Here is a 24,590-nt window from a genome sequence, read left to right on the forward strand (position 1 = left end):
CAGTGGTGGGAGAATAGGACCCCTGAGGGCGCTTGCTCTGAGAGCATGTCAGAGTTTAGGGTGCCGCACAGGGAAGGGGATGGCTACCTTTCGGCTGAGCTCCGGGAAGGCTGCGCTCTCATACGGGAAGGAGGGGTCATCCACGATGTGCCAGTGAAATACGTTGAACTTGTTATAAGCCATGACGTCCTGGGGAGCCATAAGAGAGCAACAGTTCAGACAAACACACCCACGCCGTACTCTGGCAGCTCAGCCAGCCTGCTTTCACACACCCTTCTATGCCAAAGTGGCCTCCCAGTGGGGATCAGGGCACCCAGGGCTATTCCCTCTCGACTTCCATTTGGAATAAGCTGCAGACACAAGGACAGGCTCATACACACACACACGAGCCCTTCCTGTTCCCTCTGGGATCTGAGAGTCATGGGGGATCTACCCATTGTCACTGGTAAGAGGTTCTGCAGGTCAAGGGCTGCCCTTGACACTTGTGAAACCACCACAGGATCTGCACAGGAGGAACTGATGGAACATAACTGTGTTGCCAATGCAAGGGAATCCTGCACTAGCCTGTTTACCTTGGCTTGGCAGGGCTACAAGCACAGTAAAGCCTGGGATTTGTCACTAAGGTCGGCAACTAAGACTCCAAGCACAAAGGGGGCAGACCAGTAAGGGCCATTTTTCAGAGTCAAACACCAATCTGAGGAGTGGCTGGAAATATTCTATTTCAGACTAATGGTCTGGGGTCCCTTGCTAAGGGACAGAGTTACCCAGACCTTCCCACGGCTTCTTACATCTCTCCAAGCCCTAGATCACTCTCTCCTTCCCTGTCATTTTCAGAGTCAAAGATTCGAAGGGCAGAAGGGACCATTATATCATCTGGTCTGACCTCCTGAATAGCACAGGCCAGGGAATTTCACCCAGTTTCTCCTGAAGCGAGCCCAACAATTTTAATCCATCTTCTCCTCCCTTTATTTCAGTTAAGTTGGGAATCATTTAAAGAGACACTAGTCCATCTCAAGACTGCCCCACACTTGTTCCTGTAAACCGAGCTTGTCCTACTGTAGGAACTGCTTTGCATTTGGCTCTATGAAAGGGACGCCAGCATCAAGAGAGAGGTGAGAGAGATTAGGCAAGGAGGTGAACGAGTCCCTCATTTACAAAGATCCTATAAATAAGGCCAAGTAAGGAAATTCCCTAGGCACAGCACAGAAAGGCCCCGGGGTACTCCCTTTATACAGAAAAGGGAAACCCATGTGGAGGCAGGTGAGGCCCCTTCATTAGTCACACTGGTTTATAGTCCTTTACTCCCTGGGGCTGGCAGGAAACATCAATGCTCCCCAGCGGGGGGGGGGGGGGGGGGGGGGGGAGGGATGGGTGGGGGGGAGGGAGACTTGGGGAAAAGATACCAGAAGCATAATTCCAAGGGACTATCTGCAAGGATTCCATCTGGCCCCATTCTCGCTGGAAAAGCACAGAAACATCAGCCACTGTGGCTTGCTCTAAATGCAATGGGCTAGTGTTCCTACTGCCTAGAGAAAAGGCCAGCTTTGAGGGGAGGGGAAGAGTCTGTGGGGCTCTCTCTTTCTCCAATTCATCTGCACAGAGATTGAAAACAGCCCAAATGAGGCAGCTGAGAGTTCCCCAGGAAGTGAATCCACAAGGGGCCTAAGGAGGACAGCAAACCAGAAGGGGTACAAGGCATTAGGAGCATTTGTCCTTGGTTTAGATCCACCCCCACCCAACTCCCTTCCGACAGCCCCTCTCTCCACTGTGGCTGAAACCCAACAGGCAGCTTCACTCTGTGAGCTCCTCTCCTCGCCCTTGAGTGTTGCCATGGTGCTTTATCTATACCCAGCTGTAAGGTCTGGCCCTGGCTGGGAAGAACTATCTGACCCTGTAGCACCATCCAACATGTCTGCAGAGCCAATGCAGTGCCCAGGCCAGAGGCCCTCAGAAAGCCCCCAGCTGCCCTGCAGAAGGGAACAGCTAGCCAGACTGCTCTGCCTACAATGCACATCAAAGGCTGGCAAGCCTGTCAGCAAGAGAGGGCATGTGCTTGAGCACCCGGGCACACACCAGAGTCTCTAGGATGGCTCTCAGAGGAAGATAGTGGCGAGACGTGTCCAGCAGCAGGCCCCGGTGAGCAAAGCGGGGAAAGTCCACGATGTCCGTCTTGTTGAGGTAGAACTGCAAGAAAGGGCATGTGGGAGATAAGCAGCCACTCAGGAAAGGGCCAGAGCAAATACACAGACACCCTAACATCACCAGGACAGCGCTTTCTACAGCAGGGTTAGCTGCCTCCCCAGGCAGAGATCTCCACCTCCCTGGAGCACAGGAGGGCTGGGCAGGAGCACCTTCATTAGCCTGAAGATGGTACTTTGGAGAAGCCAGCTAGAAGAATCAATACAGAGCTCCAGGACATGGCTCCTTCCAGCCAGTGGCTGGGCACTATTCAGAGCCTTATACTGTCAAATCATGTGGTCCCCAGCCCTACTTGTGCTATCTCATTGGTGCTGCAGGAGTCCACTTGTGTCCCCGGTTTCAAAATTCCCCCCTGAAGCCCCAATCCTTGAGGCAGAAGACTCAAGAGAATTCTCTTTGCAGTCCATCCACAGCGCGGCCACATTTAGCAGCTAAGCAATACTTTCCCCATGAGGCAGAACAGGGCAGGGCATCCCCACCAGAGTTTGCACCAATGCCTCCCTCCAGCTCAGCAAGTGTCACACTCACCATCCCGTCCTCATCTCTCCAGACGAGCTGGCTGAAGGTCTCCAGGCCTGCGGGAAGCAGACAGACAGAGTTAGGCTTTGGGCCTGGATTCCTCTCAAAGGAGAAGAGCCCAATTAACAAAGCAAGCTAGAACACACTGGAACAGGCTCCATGCAATGGGCCTGGGAGTAGAGGCAGCAATAAGGCTCAGCAGAAAGCACTAATGGGGACAGACACCCCAAATGGAAAATGCAGCCTCACCTCGGAGAGCTCCCCAGACACTCTCTGAAGACAGCAGCGAAAGGTCCTCCGAAGTGGACAGCTTGTCTGAAACACAGCACCACACAGGATGTTAGTATCTCTAGGACAGCCCTCCCCAGCCAGGTGAACCCGACGGCGAGTTATTACAGCCCCAGCTCCATGACCTGGATTGAACCAGGCGCTGCCAAGTTTTAGATAGCTTAAAGAGGAATATTTCACCAGGAACTCTCGCTCCCACCCAGGGTCCAATCCACACTGCTTGCCTAGCTTAGTGCCTTTGGCACTCTTGGGTCACTTCAACAATAACTGGTGTACACCAACAGATGAGAGACTGAAAGGTGGACTTCTGAAATAATGGAAGATGTGTGGGAGCTAGATATAATCAACTCCCTCTCCTTAGCCTTCCCATTTATACAGTCTCAGGTGAAAATGTTTCAAGAAAGAACAGGGCAATAGTAAACTTGACTTTTGTATGAAAAGCAGCATAGCCTAGCAGATAAAGCACTAGAGATGGGGTCAGGAGACCTGGGTTCTACTCCTGGTTCTGCCACTGACCTGCTGGGAGACCTTGGGCCAGTAGTCACTTCCCCGCCTGTGCCTTGGTTTCCTCAAATGTAAAATGGAAATCATGATACTGTCCTCCTTTGTAGAGGGCTTGGAGATCTAGGGATAGAGAGTACTATATAATCCTGACAATTGTAGGCCCAGAACTAGCCCCACAGAGCCACTTGCTTGCCAGTGAGGCAGGACTCAAGATCCAGGGTATAACAGACAGAGCTCTGAAGTTTTCCACAGCAGTGACCCGGGGTGGACCACAGCAGTGTGGGTTCCAGGGAACAGGAGACTCCCTGGTTAAGTGTCTTATTGACAGCTGCCAGAAGTCATTACTCCCTAAAAGAGGGCACATTCTGTACAGCTGTGTACACACTGCATTTGTTACACTGCATCCAGGGCTTCCTGGCAATGCTATTTGGCTGCAGCATATCGCCTCCTGATTTAAAGCGGGCCTAGAACTTTGGTCCTGATCATTGCTACCCAGCCAGCCCCGTTCTTGCTTTGTGATGGACTGATGCTTACAGCTCTCCACAGAGTCCATGTTGGGAAAGCCATCACAATGCGGCGTGGCAACGGAGACCAGCAATTCAGCGCAAAGAGGCTCCCAGGGTCGCGTATCCTCTGCAACACACACAGAATATGGATTAACCAAACACTGATTCAGCACACTCTGCCTCCCAAGCCCAGCTTTGCAGGATACCTACTGCCTGTTAAGTGATGGAAATGCTGACCCCTGCTCACGTGTGTGGTAGGTGTGGCTTTTAACTACAGGCTGGGGCTAAGGAAGGTTGGAAGGGCTGTCAGGGAAGAGTGAACTAAGGTCTGGAAGAGAGGTCCTGCAGAGAAACTCTACAAACAGCCTAGTTAAGGCGACAAAATTTAGACTGAGCTGAATGTCATGTTACTATTGCTTTTTGTTTGCAGAGTAGTTCTAAGGAACCACAAAAAATACTTCCATGACAGATTGTAGGATATGAGGAGGGAAGAAGGGGTGGGTGGCAAGTTTTTTAATTTAACTCCCAAATACAGAGAGGTCAGTAACAAAGGCTGCCACATTGGCCAGGCTAGGCAAAGCAGAAAACCCAGATCCCTGAGTGTATCAGGGATGGGAATGTCCCTTTCACACAACCCCACTACTGGAGGGAGAGACACAGCAATGAACTGAAGAGGTAGGGCCTTGGCTCACCCCAGGACTCTTCCTGGGACCAAGAGAAACAAGGGACAATATTTCCCAGCCTAGTCAAGTGGAGAATCGAGTCAGGTGAATAAGGGATTTTTTTAGATGGACTTCTTTTTGAGTAGGCAGAGTGCAGGCTAATAGTGCAGGCTATAAACAGCTCTCTCCAAGTGCAGAACAATAGCTGTGGTTCTGCTCTTGCAAGGCTGAACCAATAAGGGCAGAACTGTTTCTAATGCAAAGGCCTTTCAGAATTTTCCATCAGGCATCAGCTGTTCTTGAAGCAGGCTCGCCGAGAAGCAGTAGAGTTGTCTGCTCAATGATGAACCGAGAGCTGGCAGGGCACCCACTAGCCAAACAGCCCATACGATTCTAACCTGTCCCAGAGAAAAACGAAAACCACTGCCCCAGCTCTCCAAGGAGCATGTGAAGGGGAATGCTACATGCAACAGAAGTGGGTTATGTAAAGAAAGCACTGAGCCTTGATGGAATCTCTCCCGACAACCTCACCCCAGTGAGATCTAGCAACCAACCCCACTGAACGCAGATAATCCTCTAATACAGAGAGTGCAGTGATCATCAGCAGAGCAAAGTGCACCCATATGCCTTTGAGGGAGGGCCATCCCCAGGATAGGACGAGATCCTCAGCCAGCAAGAAATTTAATGGGGCAACAATAACCAAGCAGGGCCTGCAGCGGAGTCCCACCCAGCCAGCCCCATGGATCTCAGCTAGAAAGAGTATGTTTGACTGTCAGAGAGCAAGCAAGCAGCAGAGCAACCACACCCCTTTGAAAAACATAGATAAAGCCGGCATCCAGAGGGAAGGGGACATGCTCACCATTTGAGCTGAGACCAGCTCTGGGACATGGAGACAATCACATAATAACCCTGTTGGCCAAGGATCCAGGCTAAAAGCAGTGCCAGGAAGTTGTTGTATGAATCAGCTATTGTCAAGGACTGGAACACAAGCAAGAATCTTAAAAAAACACACAATCACAGCAAATTAGGAACAGTGAAGCATCAAGGATGATTAGAACCGGGAGTGCAGGGTCCTGAGACCTGCACTGGCCACACCTGATTTCCAGGAGTTTAAGACGTTGGGTTTGATGTTGTTTGCTTTCTTCAGGCAAGTAACAGAAGTTACTAGATCACAGGCCCTGGTTCTCATGGGGGACTTCAATCACCCCGATATCGGCAGGGAGAGCAATACAGCAGGGCACAGACAAGTTTTTGGAAAGTGTAGGGGACAATTTCCTGGTGCAAGTGCTGGAGGAACCAACTAGGGGCAGAGCTCTTCTTGACCTGCTGCTCACAAACAGGGAAGAATTAGTAGGGGAAGCAAAAGTGGATTGGAACCTGGGAGGCAGTGACCATGAGATGGTCGAGTTCAGGATCCTGACACAAGGAAGAAAGGAGAGCAGCAGAATACAGACCCTGGACTTCAGAAAAGCAGACTTTGACTCCCGCAGGGAACTGATGGGCAGGATCCCCTGGGAGAATAACATGAGGGGGAAAGGAGTCCAGGAGAGCTGGCTGTATTTTAAAGAATCCTTATTGAGGTTGCAGGAACAAACCATCCCGATATGTAGAAAGAATAGTAAATATGGCAGGCAACCAGCCTTGCTTAACAGTGAAATCCTTGCTGATCTTAAACACAAAAAAGCAGCTTACAAGAAGTGGAAATGACCAGGGAGGAGTATAAAAATATTGCTCAGGCATGCAGGAGTGAAATCAGGAAGGCCAAATCACACTTGGAGTTGCAGCTAGCAAGGGATATTAAGAGTAACAAGAAGGATTTCTTCAGGTATGTTAGCAACAAGGTGGTCAAGGAAAGTGTGGGCCCCTTACTGAATGAGGGAGGCAACCTAGTGACAAAAGATGTTGAAAAAGCTAATGTACTCAATGCTTTTTTTGCCTCTGTCTTCATGAAGAAGGTCAGCTCCCAGACTGCTGCACTGGGCAACACAGTATGGAGAGGAGGTGATCAGCCCTCTGTGGAGAAGGAAGTGGTTCAGGACTATTTAGAAGAGCTGGACAAGCACAAGTCCCTGGGGCCGGATGCACTGCATCCGAGGATGCTAAAGGAGTTGGCGGATGTGATTGCAGAGCCATCGGCCATTATCTTTGAAAACTCATGGCGATCGGGGGAGGTCCCAGATGACTGGAAAAAGGCTAATGTAGTGCCCATCTTTTAAAAAGGGAAGGAGGAGGATCTGGGAAACTAGAGGCTAGTCAGCCTCACCTCAGTCCCTGGAAAAATCATGGAGCAGGTCCTCAAGAAATCAATTCTGAAGCACTTAGAGGAGAGGAAAGTGATCAGGAACAGGCAGCATGGATTCACCAAGGGCAAGTCATGCCCGACTAACCTAATTGCCTTTTGACGAGATAACTGGCTCTGTGGATGAGGGGAAAGCAGTGGATGTGTTATTCCTTGACTTTAGCAAAGCTTTTGATATGGTCTTCCACAGCATTCTTGCCAGCAAGTTAAAGTATGGGCTGGAAGAATGGACTTCACTATAAGACGGATAGAAAGCTGGCTAGATCGTCGGGCTCAATGGGTAGTGATCAATGGCTCCATGTCTAGTTGGCAGCCGGTATCAAGCGAAGTGCCCCAAGGGTCGGTCCTGGGGCCGGTTTTGTTCAATATCTTCATTAATGATCTGGAGGATGGCGTACATTGTACCTTCAGCAAGTTTGCAGATGACACTAAACTGGGAGGAGTGGTAGATACGCTGGAGGGTAGGGATAGGACACAGAGGGATATAATTAGAGGATTGGGCCAAAAGAAATCTGATGAGGTTCAACAAGGACAAGTGCAGAGTCCTGCACTTAGGATGGAAGAATCCCATGCACTGCTACAGACTAGGGACCGATTGGCTAGGCAGCAGTTCTGCAGAAAAAGACTAGGGATTGCAGTAGATGAGAAGCTGGATATGAGTCAACAGTGTGCCCTTGTTGGCAAGAAGGCTAACGGCATTTTGGGCTGTATAAGTAGGAGCATTGCCAGCAGATAGAAGGACGTGATCATTCCCCTCTATTTGGCGTTGGTGAGGCCTCATCTGGAGTACTGTGTCTAGTTTTGGGCTCCATACTACAAGAAGGATGTGGAAAAATTGGAAAGAGTCCAGTGGAGGGCAACAAAAATGATTAGGGGGCTGGAGCACATGACTTATGAGGAGAGCTGAGGGAACTGGCGGTGAAAAAAGCCAATGCGGTCTTGGGATGCATTAGGCGAGGGATATCTAGTAGGGATAAGGAGGTGCTGCTTCCGTTGTATAAGGCGCTGGTGAGACCTCATTTGGAGTACTGTGTGCAGTTCTGGTCTCCCATGTTTAAAAAAGATGAACTCAAATTGGAACGGGTGCAGAGAAGGGCCACTAGGATGATCAGAGGAATGGAAAACCTGTCGTATGAAAAGAGACTAGAGGAGCTCGGGTTGTTTAATCTGACGAAATGAAGGCTGAGGGGGGATATGATTGCTCTCTTTAAATATATCAGAGGGATAAATACAAGGGAGGGAGAGGAATTATTCCAGCTTAGTACTAATGTGGACACGAGAACGAATGGATATAAACTGGCCGTGGGGAAGTTTAGGCTTGAAATTAGACGAAGGTTTCTGACCGTCAGAGGGGTGAAATATTGGAACGGCCTTCCGAGGGAAACGGTGGGGGCGAGGGACCTGTCTGGTTTTAAGATTAAGTTAGATAAGTTTATGGAGGGAATGGTTTAATGGTAAAACATATTAGCTGAGGAATACAGAGTAATGGAAGGTAAATAGTATAATGGCTCACAAGGGTCAGGCTGGTGACTCTTGCCTACATGCTCGGGGTCTTGCTGATCGCCATATTTGGGGTCGGGAAGGAATTTTCCTTCAGGGTAGATTGGCTGAGGCCCTGGAAGTTTTTCGCCTTCCTCCGCAGCATGGGGCAGGGATCGCTGGCAGGAGGGTTCTCTGCCAATTGAAGTCACTAAAACACAGGATTTGGGGACTTCATCGGCAGAGTCAAGGGAAGGGTAGGGACGGTTTTGTGGCCTGCAGCATGCAGGGGGTCAGACCAGATGATCATAATGGTCCCTTCTGACCTTAAAGTCTATGAACTGGGATTATTTAATCTGCAGAAGAGAAGAATGAGGGGGGATTTGATAGCTGCTTTCAACTACCTGAAAGGGGGTTCCAAAGAGGATGGATCTAGACTGTTCTCACCTGTACCAGATGACAGAACAAGGAGTAATGGTCTCAAGTTGCAGTGGGGGAGGTTTAGGTTGGATATTAGGAAAAACTTTTTCACTAGGAGGGTAGTGAACTACTGGAATGGGTTACCTAGGGAGGTGGTGGAATCTCCTTCCTTGGAGGTTATTAAGGTCAGGCTTGACAAAGCCCTGGCTGGAATGATTTAGTTGGGGATTGGTCCTGCTTTGAGCAGGGTGTTGGACTAGATGACCTCCTGAGGTCCCTTCCGACCCAGATTTTCTATGACCTACAAACCCTTAAATGGTTGGGGTTCTGACTACCTAAGCAACTGCCTCTCTCACCACCTGATACCATGACAGCTGCCACCAGCTAAGGCAATTTGAGTTTACAGCCGCCTGTGTGGATGAGAGAGTACTGCTGGGAGGGTGTTCTCAGTATCAGTGTGAAACAACTCCTCCATCTGCCAAAGGCCAAGTTTAGCAACCAGGTGGTCAGGCTGCAAAGTTTATTTGTTTGAACAGGTTCTTTCAACGAGGGCAAGAGGAGGTTGAGTAGATGGGAATATTTTGGGGAGCTCACAGAGGGTTTAGTTTGTGGGCACTGGATCCTCACTCCAAATACAAATAATCCAGACCAACTAGATCAGAGTTCTGCATGGGCACATTTTGAATAAGTAGCTAATCCACATTGAAGTCTCCCCAACTCTCTGAAATATGATCACTAGGCCCCTTTCTAACTGGAACTCCACTTCAACACTAGTTCAATGGAACACAATATTCCTTTCCATATATGGCTTGGATTTTTCCCTTTTCTCTGTTATAGCTAACAAAACCTTGCAATAAGATTTTTTTTTTAAATCAACACAATTAGACAAGTCACAAGGGAGTAATTTGAGCACTGCATGAGCCACTGTACTTTGGAAAGAATGCGAAGACATGTTGAAGCTGAGGAGGAAGATGTGGGCACACACAATCACGAGCCCAAACACTAAGAAATGTTCCAAGTGATTTGATGGTCATATTTTCCTGCTGGTATAGATGGTGAAGTGTGAATAATGGTTTTATTCTTTGTTTTCAATGTAGTTGTAGCCATGTTAGTCCAAGAATATTAGCAAGACAAGGCAGATGAAGTAAGATCTTTTATTGGACCAACTTCTGTTGGTAAAAGAGATGAGATTTTAAGCCACACAGAGCTCTTGTCATAGAATATCAGGGTTGGAGGGGACCTCAGGAGGTCAGCTAGCCCAACCCGCTGCTCAAAACAGGACCAACACCAACTAAATCATCCCATCCAGGACTTTGTCAAGCCTGACCTTAAAAACCTCAAGCAGGACCAATCCCCAGACAGATTTTTGCCCCAGATCCCTAAATGGCTCCCTCAAGGATTGAACTCACAACCCTGGGTTTAGCAGGCCAATGCTCATACCACTGAGCTATCATGACAACAAGGGCTAGGGGAATATTTTTAAATGGAAGTTTAGATTCTGGAGGACATGACCACAGCCACAACAAAAAGGTACCAGCTTACTGGGAAGTCATGAGCCATCCCACACCAAGTTTCTGCCCTTCAGCACTTGATCGTGTAGCATGAACTCGGGAGTAAGTCATGTCCCCTTCCTGCCAGGATTAGAAAAACCTTGCTTTTTGTCTTGGGGACAGGGGTGCTTGACAATTTCCTGGACGGAGAGAATGTGCTGAGGATACAGATGCCTTTGTGAGGGGTAACATGTGGAGGGGAATCCTTTCAACTACTCTTCAAATAGCGAGCAGCATGTTCAGGGCCAGGGCTGTGCTAGAAAGGGAAAGAGCTGAGACAGTGGAGAAAACCAAAGCTGGTGCAGTTACAGCAGCAGCAGCCACCACAAGGGAGGGGCGGGGAAGCAAGGTAAAAAGTAGAACCCCGATTCCATGGATGGGATTTGAAGAGAATGAAAGAAACCAAGAGACCCAAGGAGAAAGCGACAGAGAACGTATTCACACATAGAACCCTCCCAGAGAGCGAAGTGAGGCAGCTGATTCCTTATTGCCTCTGCACTGACAGCATGAAGGCCTGGAACTGACCCAGCTTGTTTTAATAAGAGACTAGACCAGTAGTCCCCAAACTTTTGAAGGTCACCCCCCACCCCTGTCTACAACCACCTGCCCAAGGGGATGGGGGGAGACGCGGACAGGGGTAAGGGGGCCGAGGCTGGGGCCAGAGCTGGGAGTGGGTCTTGGGCTGGGAGCGGGGCCAATGGCCAAGCCTGGGCGGGGGAGCGGAGCTGTAGGAGGGCTGCGGTGGGAGCCGACAGCCAGACCCACAGCCAGGTGCTCTGCTCCCACCCCAGCCTCAGCCCTGGACTGGGAACAGAACTGCGGCCAGTGGCCGAGGGCGAAGTTGTGCTGAGGCTGGGAACGAGGCCAGGAGGTGGCTGGGGACAGGACTGGAGCAGAGCTGAGAGGGGCTGGGTGGTGTTCCCTCCCTGCCCCCCATAGGGGCTGGCCCAGGCCCACCGCACCCTCTCCCCAACATTTCTCCACACCCCCTATGAGGGCCTATCCCACACTTTGGGGACCTCTGGACTAGACACATTCTCCTGCAGTGAATGCCCTCCTATATTTACAACAGTAATGAACTCCAATAAAGGGCAATCCTCCAAGTACTGACCTTGGGTTACAAGCACACTTACCAGAATTGTAGGCCTCACACCATCTATGCCTAGGTTACCATCACACCCTGTGAACACCCAAAGGGGGTGTGGGTGGAATAAAATAAGTGCCACTTTCATCTTCAGAGCAGGAGCATGGGCGAGTAGTTGAAGTCTAGTGTGGAGGACTGCTCTGGATTCTGTTCCCATACTTATAAACAGTTATGAGTTTGGGCAAGTCACTTACGTCCAGATCCTCAAAGGCACTTAAGCACCTAACTCTCATTGACTTGGCGTTAAGCAAGGATCTGGCCTGTCAGCTCTGCCTGTTTCTCCATCTGTAGAATGGGGGTGACACTTCCCTGATGGGCAGTACAGGTTAATTCATTGATATTTATGAAGCACCTTGAGGCCCATGCACAAAAGGGAGGAATGTATTCAGAACAGAACACACAGGCCAATTCAGCAGCCTCATCCCATACAGATGAGAGCTCAATGAGTGTTCAGGTTACTTCCATAGTTAATCAGGTATGGTCAATTTATCATCACTCTTAGAATTAAGACTGGATTGCCAATGAAAATGGGATCTAGTGTCTGCCTGTGTTTGACAGAACTGACGAACAAGATCCAGGAAGTGAGATGGGGAGCGAAACTGCTTTGTTCACCTGTCTGGAGGCTTGGGGGTGGAGGTTTGGTAATCATTGACTTTAATAAACCAGAACAAGCTTCTTTTATTTAAACAATCTACAGTGTATTGTTTGAGTGTGCTTGAATTTTATATACACATGTTCAGGAGATGTTTGCCAAGTCACTGCTGTGCTTCATCTGGTATTAAGGATTGGGATATCTGTTACAAATGTTTAACCTGACATCTCAGTGTGATTTTGTTTGTGTTTCTTACAGTTTTATGTTAAAATTGTTAACACTTTGGTGCAGGGAGAACACTGAACTAGGAATTAGAAGACCTGGGTTTTACTCCAGCTCTAGCACTAGCCTGCAGGGTGACCTTGGGCAAGTCATTTTACCTTCCCGTGCTCCAGTTTCTCCATCTGGTAAATGAGGATAATGTTACTGACCTCCTTTGTGAAGCACTTTGACAGATACTGACGAAAAGTCTGATGTAAGAACTAGGTATTATTTTCATTCAGCAACTAGTACAATGGGACCTTAATCTATGACTGGGGCTACTAGACTCCAATAGACAACTAATAGCCAGTTTTGGTCTCAAAGGAAGCCAGTTTGGGTATGAGTCAAGGGAAGGGACCCATTAGGAGGGTTGAAGCAACTTACTTTCCAATGTCTTGAAAACTCAGAATTCACAGCACCGTACCAGATGTTTTAGTGCATGGGTTCGTTTTAAATGAGGAGCCCACTTTGGCTCCCAGTTTATCAACATATAATCTTACTATGAAATTTAACAAGATTAAGCTTTTTAGAAGACAGAAAACAGACGTGCGTGCATTTAAAGGAAGAAATTATATATTACTTGTGTGACCCAGGGAGAGGCAGCTGGGCTCATATATACAAATCTAACTGTACCCACTCTCAGCCTCCTACCCCAATTAGGCTAACATGGTTTTGGCTTGTAGTATTTGTGGGATAACAGCTATAGATCTGTGTTACAGCCCAACAAGTCCAGTACTCACTACAAATAAAAAGTTGTGTTAGAACACAGATGTTTCATAAGCTATTATTATAAAACACATACCATAGATGTGATCTAAAAGTATCACCTGAATTATTTTTGTGCAGCTGCTATTTGTTGCCCTCTATCCATACATGTTAATTTCCAACTGTAAAACCTGCCTTGAGGAACAAGGCCATGCACAGACTTTTGGCTGCTGTAACCAAAAGCCAACCCAGTGCATGCACTTTTCATAATCAGACACGCAAACACTTTGAGGACATCTTGCCCAAAGGCTGCAGTTTTGCAACTGACAGGAAGAGGGGCTACTGGTTAGTCAATACAGTCACATTATTAACCTACATTGTGATAAACCAAAGCACTCCATTTCCCTCAGTCTCAGAATCAGGAGTCATGAAGCCGGTAGCATCTTTGTTTGTAGTAATTTTTTATTTCAAGTTTGCCAGTGCTGCAAAGACTGCAGTGGAAGATGTGTGCCTGAAGAAGTGTCTCTATAGGTCTCTCTTTTAAAACTTCATGGAAATAGTGCTACTGGTCTTGAGTTTTGAAGTCCCTTGACATGCATTAATTCAATGTCCAGTGCTGACATAGAGCAAGCTATCCCAGCCCCATCAGCCTCCAGTCCAGCCAAGCACCCCACTTTACAAAAGGAGTTAGTGTTTTATTTTGCGCTTCCCGAACAGAAGGGAGGTAGCAATGTGAAGCACCCCAACACATATAAGCACTCTGGTCTGCAGTATTCCTGAGACCAGGCTGAGTACCTGCACCACAGGGGAAGCAAGATGGTACCTGGCCTGCCAGCCTCAAGTCTTCATTGGGAATACCAAAATGTGGGGGCTTCGCACACTGGGGAACCATTTAGTACAGCAGGATCACACCTTCCACTCTAAAGCAGTTCACCACATCCTCCCCCGACTATACCCCCTGCTTCACTAGAACATCACACCCCATCCCCTTCTCACCATAACCCTCTTCCAAACTCCACGGCAGCCCGCCTCCCCCCCCCCCCATACCGCTCCCCCCCACCAAGAAGCGCTATAACCGTGGAGCCCCCGCGGCCTCGGGCCCCTCACCTGGCGCGCGCGGGCCGGCGTCGCGTAGCAGCCGCCAGTAGCGCCGGAAGGCCTGGTCCAGCACCGCGCATCCCGGTCCCACCGCCGACGAGCGCGCGTAGCCGAACCGGAACCGGCCGGGGCTCAGGCGGCAGCGACCCGGCGACTCGCGAACCAGCTGGGGTTGTGGCCACACGGCGCCCGTGGGCACCAACCCCACCAGCAGTAGCACCAACGCCAGCTCGGCCATGACAACCAGCACCGGTCATGTGACTCCACACTGGTCAGGTGACGGCGAGCCGCGTGACAATCGCCCCCGCGGGCCACTGAGAGGAGCGAAGCGTCCACCGGAGAGGGTGGGGCTTCTCCAGAGGGGGCGGGGGCAGTGGCCGTGGAGTCCAGGGCTCTGGCCGCAGGAACCAGGTCTCCCAGGAGTCTGTCCAGGGGGGCCTAGAAAGCAGGGTGTTCTCCGGTCAGGGCCTCGGCTTCACACCCCATCTAGCCAAGGGTCTTGCACAGCCTCTCACCACAGCATCTGGACACCTCATTCCCTCTAACCCTTCAGCCTCCTGCCCTGGGGGTAGGGGAGCGCCTAGCCCCCTGTTACAGGAGGGTACAGAGCCTCTAGAGGGCCTAGTCCACCCACATGGTGCACATTTACCACACAAGGCTGCTTATACTGGGGCCTGGTTTCATTTGCACTTAAATATTAGATCAACCAGCTGCGTCGTTCAAGGCAGGCGCTGAGTACTGTACTAAGGGTGCATGACACTGCTAGGGGGACGTAAGAATTCTATCTGCCACCCAGCTACTGCCTCCCAGCGAGATAGATTAATTACAATGGCAGAAAGCCCCCTTCCATCGAGGTAGGAAGCATCTACAGTGCCATGTTGTAGCTTTGCTTCTGTAGCATAGATGTAGCCTTATACAGCTATTCCCCCATGGGAAGGAGAATGTGCTGTCCCAGTGTAAGAGAGCTTTATAGCTATGTCCTATGTAGGGGCTGTACAGCTATATTGGTCAATAAAAATTACACCCCTAATGGATATACCAATACTCTGTTTACACTTGACTACACTACTGGCTGGGTTTTATAATTACAGATTAGACACTGTCATTAATCTCACTTGTCAGGGGAGCCTTTCAAGGAGCCCCAAACTGTCAGTGTTGGTAGCAATCTGCAATGCCTTATAGTTAACAGGTTCAGCTGAAAGATGGCTCCCAAAGGCCTCTCGGTTGACTCTGTAACTTGCAATGACAGAAAAATAGTGCAAATAATATGTCAATGATGAAGAGAGCTGCTTGGGAGGGAATGAAGAGTTTGAACACCATGAGCACTGGAAGGGGTTGCCTAGGGAGGTGGTGGAATCTCCTTCCTTAGAGGTTTTTAAGGCCCGGCTTGACAAAGCCCTGGCTGGGATGATTTAGTTGGGGATTGGTCCTACTTTGAGCAGGGGATTGGACTAGATGACCTCCTGAGGTCCCTTCCAACCCTGATATGCTATGATTCTATGAAATAAAACAAATGTGGTTTTGGACTGGAACATGAAGCGTGACTTGTCTCTACTGCCCTGGAAATGACTTATCAGTCACATGGCAACATCCAGGGCATATTGGAGTTGGCAGGCCCCTAAGTTTCTTCTGTTTTTCACCTTATAACAATGCCACATAGCTTCACACACACACTTTTTTTCTTTTCCTTGCTCCTATTTCAGGAGGAGGAAACCACCCTCAGTTTACCCTGTATTTCTATGGTGGCTGGTCTGTCCAAAAGCAGTACTAATATTTAATCACATAAGAAGAGCGGGCTCCAGAGAAATAGCAGAACTGCACTGTCCAAACTCCAAACATCGCTATTGCCTCTTCTATCACATATTGCTATGTACAAGATGGCAAGAAGCCTTGTGACCCCTGAGCAGGTTTCAGACCAGAATTAGATGTAGGATCCATTGCTCAGCTGTTCTTTTCAGCTTTTCCATTGGGCTGGAGGGGGCTGAGCCATGGGGAGGGAACTGAGAAGTGTCCATAGTGCAGATTGGGGGTGAGTCCCCTGATTCCTGCTGCTTTGTGTTTGTCCTTGCGGAAGGACCTGTTCTGGGGATGGGGAGGGACTCGCACCCTGGTACTCTGGGCCATAGGTGGGATGGGAGCCACTTCCAGCTTGTTTTGTTGGGCAGACGGGAGCTCAGTGGTTTCTTTGGGGCCTTTGCTGGGGAGATTGGGTGGATCCCCAGGGGGCACAGAGGCTGGGGGGGGTATCAGGCTGGGGATGGGAATAGGTCAGTTCTCACTCAGTGGGGCAGGGGGCAGCCTTAACTAGGGATGAGTGGGATCTGGGATGGGGTGGAATTTGCGGTTTTCCCTCATCATATCTGCAGCTGGGCCCAGCCCATGCTTTGTGTCCCAGCTAGAGGTGCCCATGAGCAACACCAGTGTGGACAGAAGTGTAGGGTGGTTTCGTGCCTCTGCGATTTCAGGTTCTTAGGCAGGAGCTGCTTCTGACTTCGACTTGTTATTGAGCTCCCGGGAGAGGGAGAGCTGCAGTCGCTGGCACCCAGAACCACAACCAGTTCCTGCAAAGGGATGGGGACTGTGGTGAGGCCCAGAGAAGGTCAGATTGTGGGGACCCCAAAATCCCCTGGGGTCAGCGTCTGTAAGGACATACAACTCACCCCCATGGGAACAGCCCAGTGGGTCCCCAGGGCCAGTGTGACTCTTCCCAGGAGTAGCCAGGGTGTGAAGCACCTCACTACCACCTGCCCTTAGTGTGAGAAAGCTGTGTCTGTGCTGGGTGGGGGTCAGCTCCCCAATGCCACTGGCCACGGGCCCTCCGAGCACTCCCTGGAGTGTCCAGCCCCTGATCCACTGGACACTTGCAGTATTCACAGATCCGCTGCTTTCAAAACCCAGCACACCCTAGCTTACCCATCCCACCTGAGATCATCACTCTGCTTAACACACAGCACTTTGATTTGTTGATAGTGAAATCAAGGATAAGTTTATTTAGCAAAGCCCAGAGATTCAAGTGATAACAAGTAGATAACACCCAGAGTCTTTGCAACACTTTACAGCCAGGTTGGCTGTGACGCTCTTTTTATGAGACAGATAAACTGTCAGCTTGCCTCCTCGGCAAAGGGTCCCCTGTGTTTCCTTTTACCCCACATACACCAGAACAATCCTTTGTCTTTATTCATAATCAGGACCCTTGTCCCTCCTACCCCCGCTGTTTCTTTCATCTTGTAGATTTTGCAATCTCTTATGTTGCTTAGAGGCCTCCACTGTGAGGCAGACAATACACCCATGGCCAGATGGGGAGATAGTGTCAGTTATCTCCTGCCTGAAAGGAACATCTCTGAGGTATGACACCTCCTGGTGACCTGCCTTGACTCCAAGACCTTAAGAGTATAATTGGCTGTATAGATACAGTAATTCCTCACTTAATGTTGTAGTTATGTTCCTGAAAAATGCAACTTTAAGCGAAATGATGTTAAGCGAATCCAATTTCCCCATAAGAATTCATGTAAATAGGGGGGGTTAGGTTCCAGGGAAATTTTTTTCACCAGACAAAAGACTATATATATATGACTCTATGCATCCGAAGAAGTGAGGTTTTTACTCACGAAAGCTTATGCCCAAATAAATCTGTTAGTCTTTAAGGTGCCATCAGACTCTTTGTTGTTGTTGTTTTTATATATAGTCTTATATATCTGGTGAAAAAAAATTTATATATATACACACACAGTATAAGTTTTAAACAAACAATTTAATACTGACAAGTTTCAGAGTAACAGCCGTGTTAGTCTGTATCCGCAAAAAGAAGAACAGGAGTACTTGTGGCACCTTAGAGACTAACAAATTTATTAGAGCATAAGCTTTCGTGGACTACAGCCCACTTCTTCGGATGTATCCGAAGAAGTGGGCTGTAGTCCACGAAAGCTTATGCTCTAATAAATTTGTTAGTCTCTAAGGTGCCACAAGTACTCCTGTTCTTCTTTTTAATTTAATACTGGTACACAGCGATGATGATTGTGAAGCTTGGTTGAGGTGGTGAAGTCAGAAGGTGAGATATTTCCCAACCTCTAGGGCTCTGCAACAATTACACACCCTTATTCCACCACCTAGATACTTCAGACATGCATAGGGGAAACTGAAGTACCCACACAGTATTCAGAGAAAACATTAAGAACATTCCCACTTCGTCACAGAAACATCTGGCACCGGCCACTGTCAGAAGACAGGATACTGGTCCTGATGGAGTCATAGAGTCATAGACTTTAAGATGAGAAGGGACCATTATGATCATCTAGTCTGACCTTCTGCACAACACAGAATCTCATCCACCCACTCCTGCATCAAACCCCTAACCTACGTCTGAGCCACTGAAGTCCTCAAATAGTGGTTTAAAGACTTCAAGGTGCAGAGAATCCTCCAGCAAGTGACCCGTGCCGCACGCTGCAGAGGAAGGCGAAAAAAACCCAGGGCCTCTGCCAATCTGCCCTGGAGGAAAATTCCTTCCTGACCCCAAATATGGCGATCAGCTAAACCCTGATCATGTGAGCAAGACTCACCAGCCAGACACCCAGGAAAGAATTCTCTGTAGTAACTCAGATCCCACCCCATCTAACATCCCATTACAGGCCATCGGGCATATTTACCGCTAATAGTCAAAGATCAATTAATTGCCAAAATTAGGCTATCCCATCATACCATCCCTCCATACATTTATCAAGCTTAGTCTTGAAGCCAGATATGTCTTTTGCCCCCACTGCTCCCCTTGGAAGGCTGTTCCAGAACTTCACTCCTCTGATGGTTAGAAACCTTCGTCTAATTTAAAGTCTAAACTTCCTGTGTAAGGATTTTTATCTCTCTCAGGCCGATCTGATCAGAAGACTTCGGGGAGCCTTACAGTTTACCTCCTGCTGAGTCCCCCTTTTAAGCCCATCTATCAGAGCTGGATTCCAAATGAATAACACACGAAAACAACCAACAACACTTTATTTACTAAGGGACCAAAGAAAGGAAGGAAAGAGGAGTGGATTAATGATTTTGGAGATTCAAATAACACACAGGCACACACATGCACTTATAATACAAGATGTTCTTCTACCTTTACAGACGTCCGTGATAACGAGACTGCAGGATCCAGGTGACAGAAGCCAGCAATGAACACCGACCGTGGACGACAGATGAAATAGATAGGTATGTATCCCTATATTAAGTCCCACCCTAACCCGCTTTGCGTCGTCCTGAGTGCACGATTGATCTAACTTAATCGGACCAGGTCCGTGTATGCAAGTTTGCTTTCCCAAAACAACAAACAAACAACCCTAACTTAATTAGTAAGTAACCATTGCAGGCCAATAGTCAGTGCCAAGATGGTACTGCACTACGAGAGAGAGAACTGGGCACTTGAACTCCTGACCGCTTAAAAGCTCAAGAGCCCAAAAGCTCCTGACTCCTCCCCTCATTGGTCTTTATAGGGAACTGTTGCTGGGCAAGGTCAGATTCCCGCTCTTTCCATTTTCCCGCCTTTTCTGAGGAACAAGAACCCGACCCAAAATTGAGATCACCTTGTCCTTTTACCAAAAGAAAATGGCCTTTTGATTTAACTTTTATACCTAATAATTTGGCAAACATGTAAACTGAAATTAACATTTCCCCTCCTTGTTGGTGTTACACCTGTTTTAAAAGGATGTAACTGCTGACACCTATGGCTTTGCCAAATTATGACCTACCTGATGAATGAATTGTCACATAGCATAAAATTTACAGTGGACCCAAATAGTAAGTACAGTTATAGTTAAAACTAAACCCACTTCAATTAAAACTATAATAACCAAAGGATGAGAAATCCAATTTACAAGATTGGAGGATTCTCCAGGGAAGGAAAAGAAGCGATGCCACCAATAAGAAAAGGTAGCTGTTTTCTGCACTCTATCTAATATATTAGTGATGGAATTTATAGAATGATGGACTGTAGCTTCTAATATTTGTCCTTGATGTTGCAATTGGTTTAATTTAGCTTCCAATTCAAGGTGTTTGAGTAACTGATTTAGTAAACTTAAATTCATTCCCAAATGGATTGGGTTGAGATGCTTATATAGCTTATAAGATAATGATAAATGTTGACTTTCTCACATTCTTGAATTGAAATTAATATCACATCCCATCAACGTAAAGACAGAGCATAAACACAGATTACTGTCCTTTGGACTGATTACATTATATACTTGATTTACAGTAAACTTTGGACATTTACTTCGTATGCAAACACATCCCAGTTTTATGACGACTATCTCTGACATGGTATTATTTTGTATCATGAAACCATAATGGCATTTTCCCTCTTTAGCTAGACATATATGAGGACCTTTGTATACTTTTGAGGGACAGAGGTACCCTGCTTAAGGATACCACTGGCATGAGTCTGTGATGATATGGTGGTACTCCTGATTGTTATAGGTGACCCAAGGTGGGATGTCCTGCGGAATCATAAGAGTATGGTTGACATATATTCCCAGGGGTACTATTGGCCAGATTTGTAAGTTTTCTCCATCCCTAACAGTAAGTATAATATACTGTATTCCTTTTGCCTTCGGATCATATGCAAAATGCAATACTTTCCAAAATGTATGATGTTCTTGTTCAAAGGGGCTAACCTTATTTATGATGGCTTGCTTTACTTCTGGAGCAATGACTCCGTTATAACCCTCTCGAATGATATTATGCAAAATGATTTGTAACCACATCTGTATCTGAGTACATAAGATGGCCTCAGAAGAATCTCTTTGCAACTTTCCCAATTCCTGTACCACTTTATCAAAGTTGAACTCTTGTATGGCATACCAGGAGTGAAGGGTATCTATAAGGTCCAGATTCAAATGAGTGATGGAATTAAATGAATTTGAGAAAGGTTCTTTTAATTCGGACAACCTATGTCCTAGATTGGATAATTTACTGGCCACAGATCCAGAATTTAAAAGCCCTGCAACTCCTACCCCTGTTCCAATTCCTCCCAAAATTGATGCTGTGTCTCGAGTCTAAGGTGGGCAGTAGATACTGTACCGAGCCACGCTTCCCACCCAAGGTCTAATAATGGCACAAACAAAGCACATGCCGGGTATAAATTAATTACAGAGGGGGTAGTGATGATTAAAACATTTTTTATCGCAAACTGGGAATGTGTAATAACTGTTTGATTCGCTTCTTCCCTAATTGCCACAGGACCAATTAAACTAGAAATAGGAGAAGGAAGAACCAAAACGAATTGATCTATTCCTATTCCATAGGGACCTACCATAGACCATTTACCAGAGTCTGCCATTGTAATGTTAATTTTAAACTTCTCTACACAATTATAACTATTTACAGGAAAAATTAACTTTGATCTTACTTTAGTAGAAAGTTTTGCAATGAAAAGACCTCTTCCTACTTTACAACCATTTCCCTGCATAGACGAGCTATCACAACAAGGTGTAGAGGCAACGTTACATTGAGAGCCGAGAAGGAAGGACTGTGCTGGAGTACTAATTCTGAACATGGCAGTAGGACTTCCATGAACCCAGAAAGCTGATATATTTCCAGAAATCCACCCCATGGGTACATGCTTAGGTACTTCCAATTTAATGCAACCACAAATTTGAGAACTGTCGAGCACCCTAACTTTGGTACAATTCCCAAACAGAGGTTTTACTATCTCCCACTTACATGACATCTTTGGCTTTTCTATGCATCCCACAGGTGCAGCCTTATAGTTACGGTAAGTTTCTGAAATTATTGCTTGAATTATACCTGCCTTGTTTGGTCTTTCTTTGACCCATTTTAGCACACAGTACGGTTCTTCCTTGATAATTAAAACAGAAATAGGTTCATTTTGTTCCAAAGGATCCGGGGTGGCCATGGGATCCTCTGTGGCATAATGACTCCCTGTTATACAGAACAGATGGTCACCTTCAACCAAATCAATAAAAGCTTCCACCTTAACAAATACAATGCCAACTATATACACAGAGAATAGGACGATCGTACTCATGTCGATCTAGGGGTGGAAGAGAAAATATGATTAGCACAGTTAAATGGGTTGATTTCCTTTCCATTCCTTTAACTGGCTGCTATGGAACCACTTCAACTTGGTCCCCTTCTTTCCTGGTATTCGAACCTGATATACAGAGGTACTTGCTCTGTTTGTTATAATAACTGGACCCATCCAACGAGGACTAAGGACATGGCTTTTTTCTGTATAATACCGGAACATTACCTTTGTACCAACTTCCCATCCTACATCATTAACGTGGCCTAAGCGAGTAGTTAGGGCCTGGTTGTTGGCTTTTAATTGAAGAGCCACCTGATGTTGGATATTACTGATGGTGTTCAGCACCTGTCGCATGTATGAGTCTATTTGCACCCTAGGTTGGTACTCATTCGGAGGGACTCCTCCCACCCACCAAAGTTCAGGGGTACGCATTACTCTCCCAGTTAACACCTCGTGGGGTGAAAACCCATGCACAGTTTTAGTAGATCACATGGCCATTAGGATATATGGGAGTTTGTTATCCCAATCCCTTCCCTGCGCATCTATTAATTTCCTTAGAGCAGTTTTGATGGTTCTCTTAGCTCTCTCGACGATACCAGAACTTTGCGTGTGAGCAGCTATGTGCAACCGCTGTTTGATGTTTAAGGCTGCACACAGCGCTTTTGTGATTTCACCCACAAAGTGTGGTCCTCTGTCTGAATCTATTTCTGATGGGATACCGAATCGAGAAAAGGTTTGTTCCAGTAGAACCCGAGTAGCTGTTAATGCCGTGGCATTTCTTGTAGGATAGGCCTCCACCCACCACGTAAAGACATCTACCACTACTAGACAATACAGGTTAGCCTTTTTGGATCGAGGGAGGGGCCCTATGAAATCAATTTGAAGGTGGTACCAGGGACCATCCGCCACATGGTGATACATGGGACGCTTGATGGGCCTGGTATCGATGTTATTTTCCACACACCAAAGACATGATTTAATATGATTAATTATTTCTTCCTTCATATTAGGCCACCATGCCACTCTGGACATCCGTTCCAGAGTTTTGGATGCCACATAGTGTCCCTGGCTATGAGCTAAAGTCATTAGTTCTTTTCGTAGACTTACTGGCATAACCAGTACAGGTAATTCACAGTTCGGTGATGTTGGTATAATCAATCCATTGTTGTCCTTACATATAGTATATCCTTGATGTTTCCCTGCTGTTAAAAGGGCCTGGAGATCTTTATCCTGGTTTTGCAGGGTCAAGATGTCATGGCCTGCTGACACATCTGGAGACGGCATCTTAACTACAGCAGCTGCAATAGGGGTCTTATCCCATGTATATTCTGATCCTAGCCTTGCAGCTTGTTTTGCTAGCTTATCGGCCTGATTGTTGAGCATGGCCAGAACCGACCTCCCCTTTGTATGGGCTTTTACTTTCAACAAATAGGTATGACCCTCTCTTGATGAAGCTAACTGCCAAGCATGGTTTAAATAAGATGTATATTTGACAGACTTCCCATCTGTGGTGTTCATTCCTCTTTTCTTCCAGATGGGAAGCCAGCTAGTAAGGGCTTGAACCACCCAACTAGAATCAGAACACAGGCAGATGTTTTCCTCATGTGCTACCTCAGACAATACTGCCAGTACCACAATTAATTCTGCAGTTAGGCCGATGGCGGCCTAACTGTACCCTGCAACACTTGCTGTGTCCCCTCCTTGATTGCAGCATACCCTGCAACAGGATGCCCGTCGTGATAATATGCACTCCCATCGACTGCCCAGAGTGTTAATCCTTTTCCTTGTACTTCTTCCCAGGATGTTGCTAATAAGAACGGGAGATAGTAAGTCTAAATCAAGATCTGGCAACGGACATTCATGCCCATCTTTTTCGGTGATTAGAGCATAGGGAAGGATTCCCATATGGGGGACATTTTCAGTATGAATATCCCGATTGACCAGACTCAGAGTCCATCCTGCCAGCCGTGGTGAGGATACCCTGCCCTCATTAATTCTTCCAGAGATGACATATTTTACTGGATTAAATGGGAGCTTTTACACACCACAATGGGAGCTGTGCCAGTTAGATACTCTCAATGTGTTAGGGACCATACCAGGGCGAATACCTTGCATTTGCAAGCTGAAAACCTCGCTTCCACCTCACTGAGAGTTTTGGAACGGTAGGTCACCGGTCTCAACTGGCCAGCTTGTTTTTGCAGCAAAACAGCTCCAATGCTTGCCGGAGTAGTTGCAAGGTGAAAGTAAAATGGCAGGCCTTGTTTTGGATAGGCTAGCGCTGGTGCAGCTGCTAGAGCCTTTTTAAGATCATTAAAAGCATTTTCTTCTTCTGTTCCACACCTCC

General features: G+C 47.4%; 1 protein-coding gene across 3 annotated transcripts in view; it reads right to left on the reverse strand.

The window, feature by feature from the left end:
- The window catches only part of HEXA (hexosaminidase subunit alpha), a 34,557-nt gene extending 20,075 nt beyond the window's left edge, over positions 1-14,482 (reverse strand). Inside the window, exons 1-6 of one of the 3 annotated variants that reach the window (XM_054041670.1) lie at positions 14,236-14,482; positions 4,045-4,143; positions 2,968-3,033; positions 2,728-2,774; positions 2,074-2,184; positions 88-189 (exon numbers count right to left, since the gene is read on the reverse strand). In XM_054041670.1, the coding sequence (XP_053897645.1) occupies positions 88-189; positions 2,074-2,184; positions 2,728-2,774; positions 2,968-3,033; positions 4,045-4,143; positions 14,236-14,464 (654 nt within the window). In that variant the 5' untranslated portion in view covers positions 14,465-14,482. Of the gene's footprint in view, positions 1-87; positions 190-2,073; positions 2,185-2,727; positions 2,775-2,967; positions 3,034-3,522; positions 3,631-4,044; positions 4,144-14,235 lie in introns of those variants that run through there. The other 2 variants (XM_054041671.1, XM_054041672.1) reach the window with 2 other exon arrangements.
- Between the last annotated feature and the right edge of the window lie 10,108 nt (positions 14,483-24,590).

The sequence above is a fragment of the Malaclemys terrapin genome, chromosome 10, assembly GCF_027887155.1.
Source record: "Malaclemys terrapin pileata isolate rMalTer1 chromosome 10, rMalTer1.hap1, whole genome shotgun sequence".
In the NCBI taxonomy this organism is placed as follows: domain Eukaryota; kingdom Metazoa; phylum Chordata; order Testudines; family Emydidae; genus Malaclemys; species Malaclemys terrapin.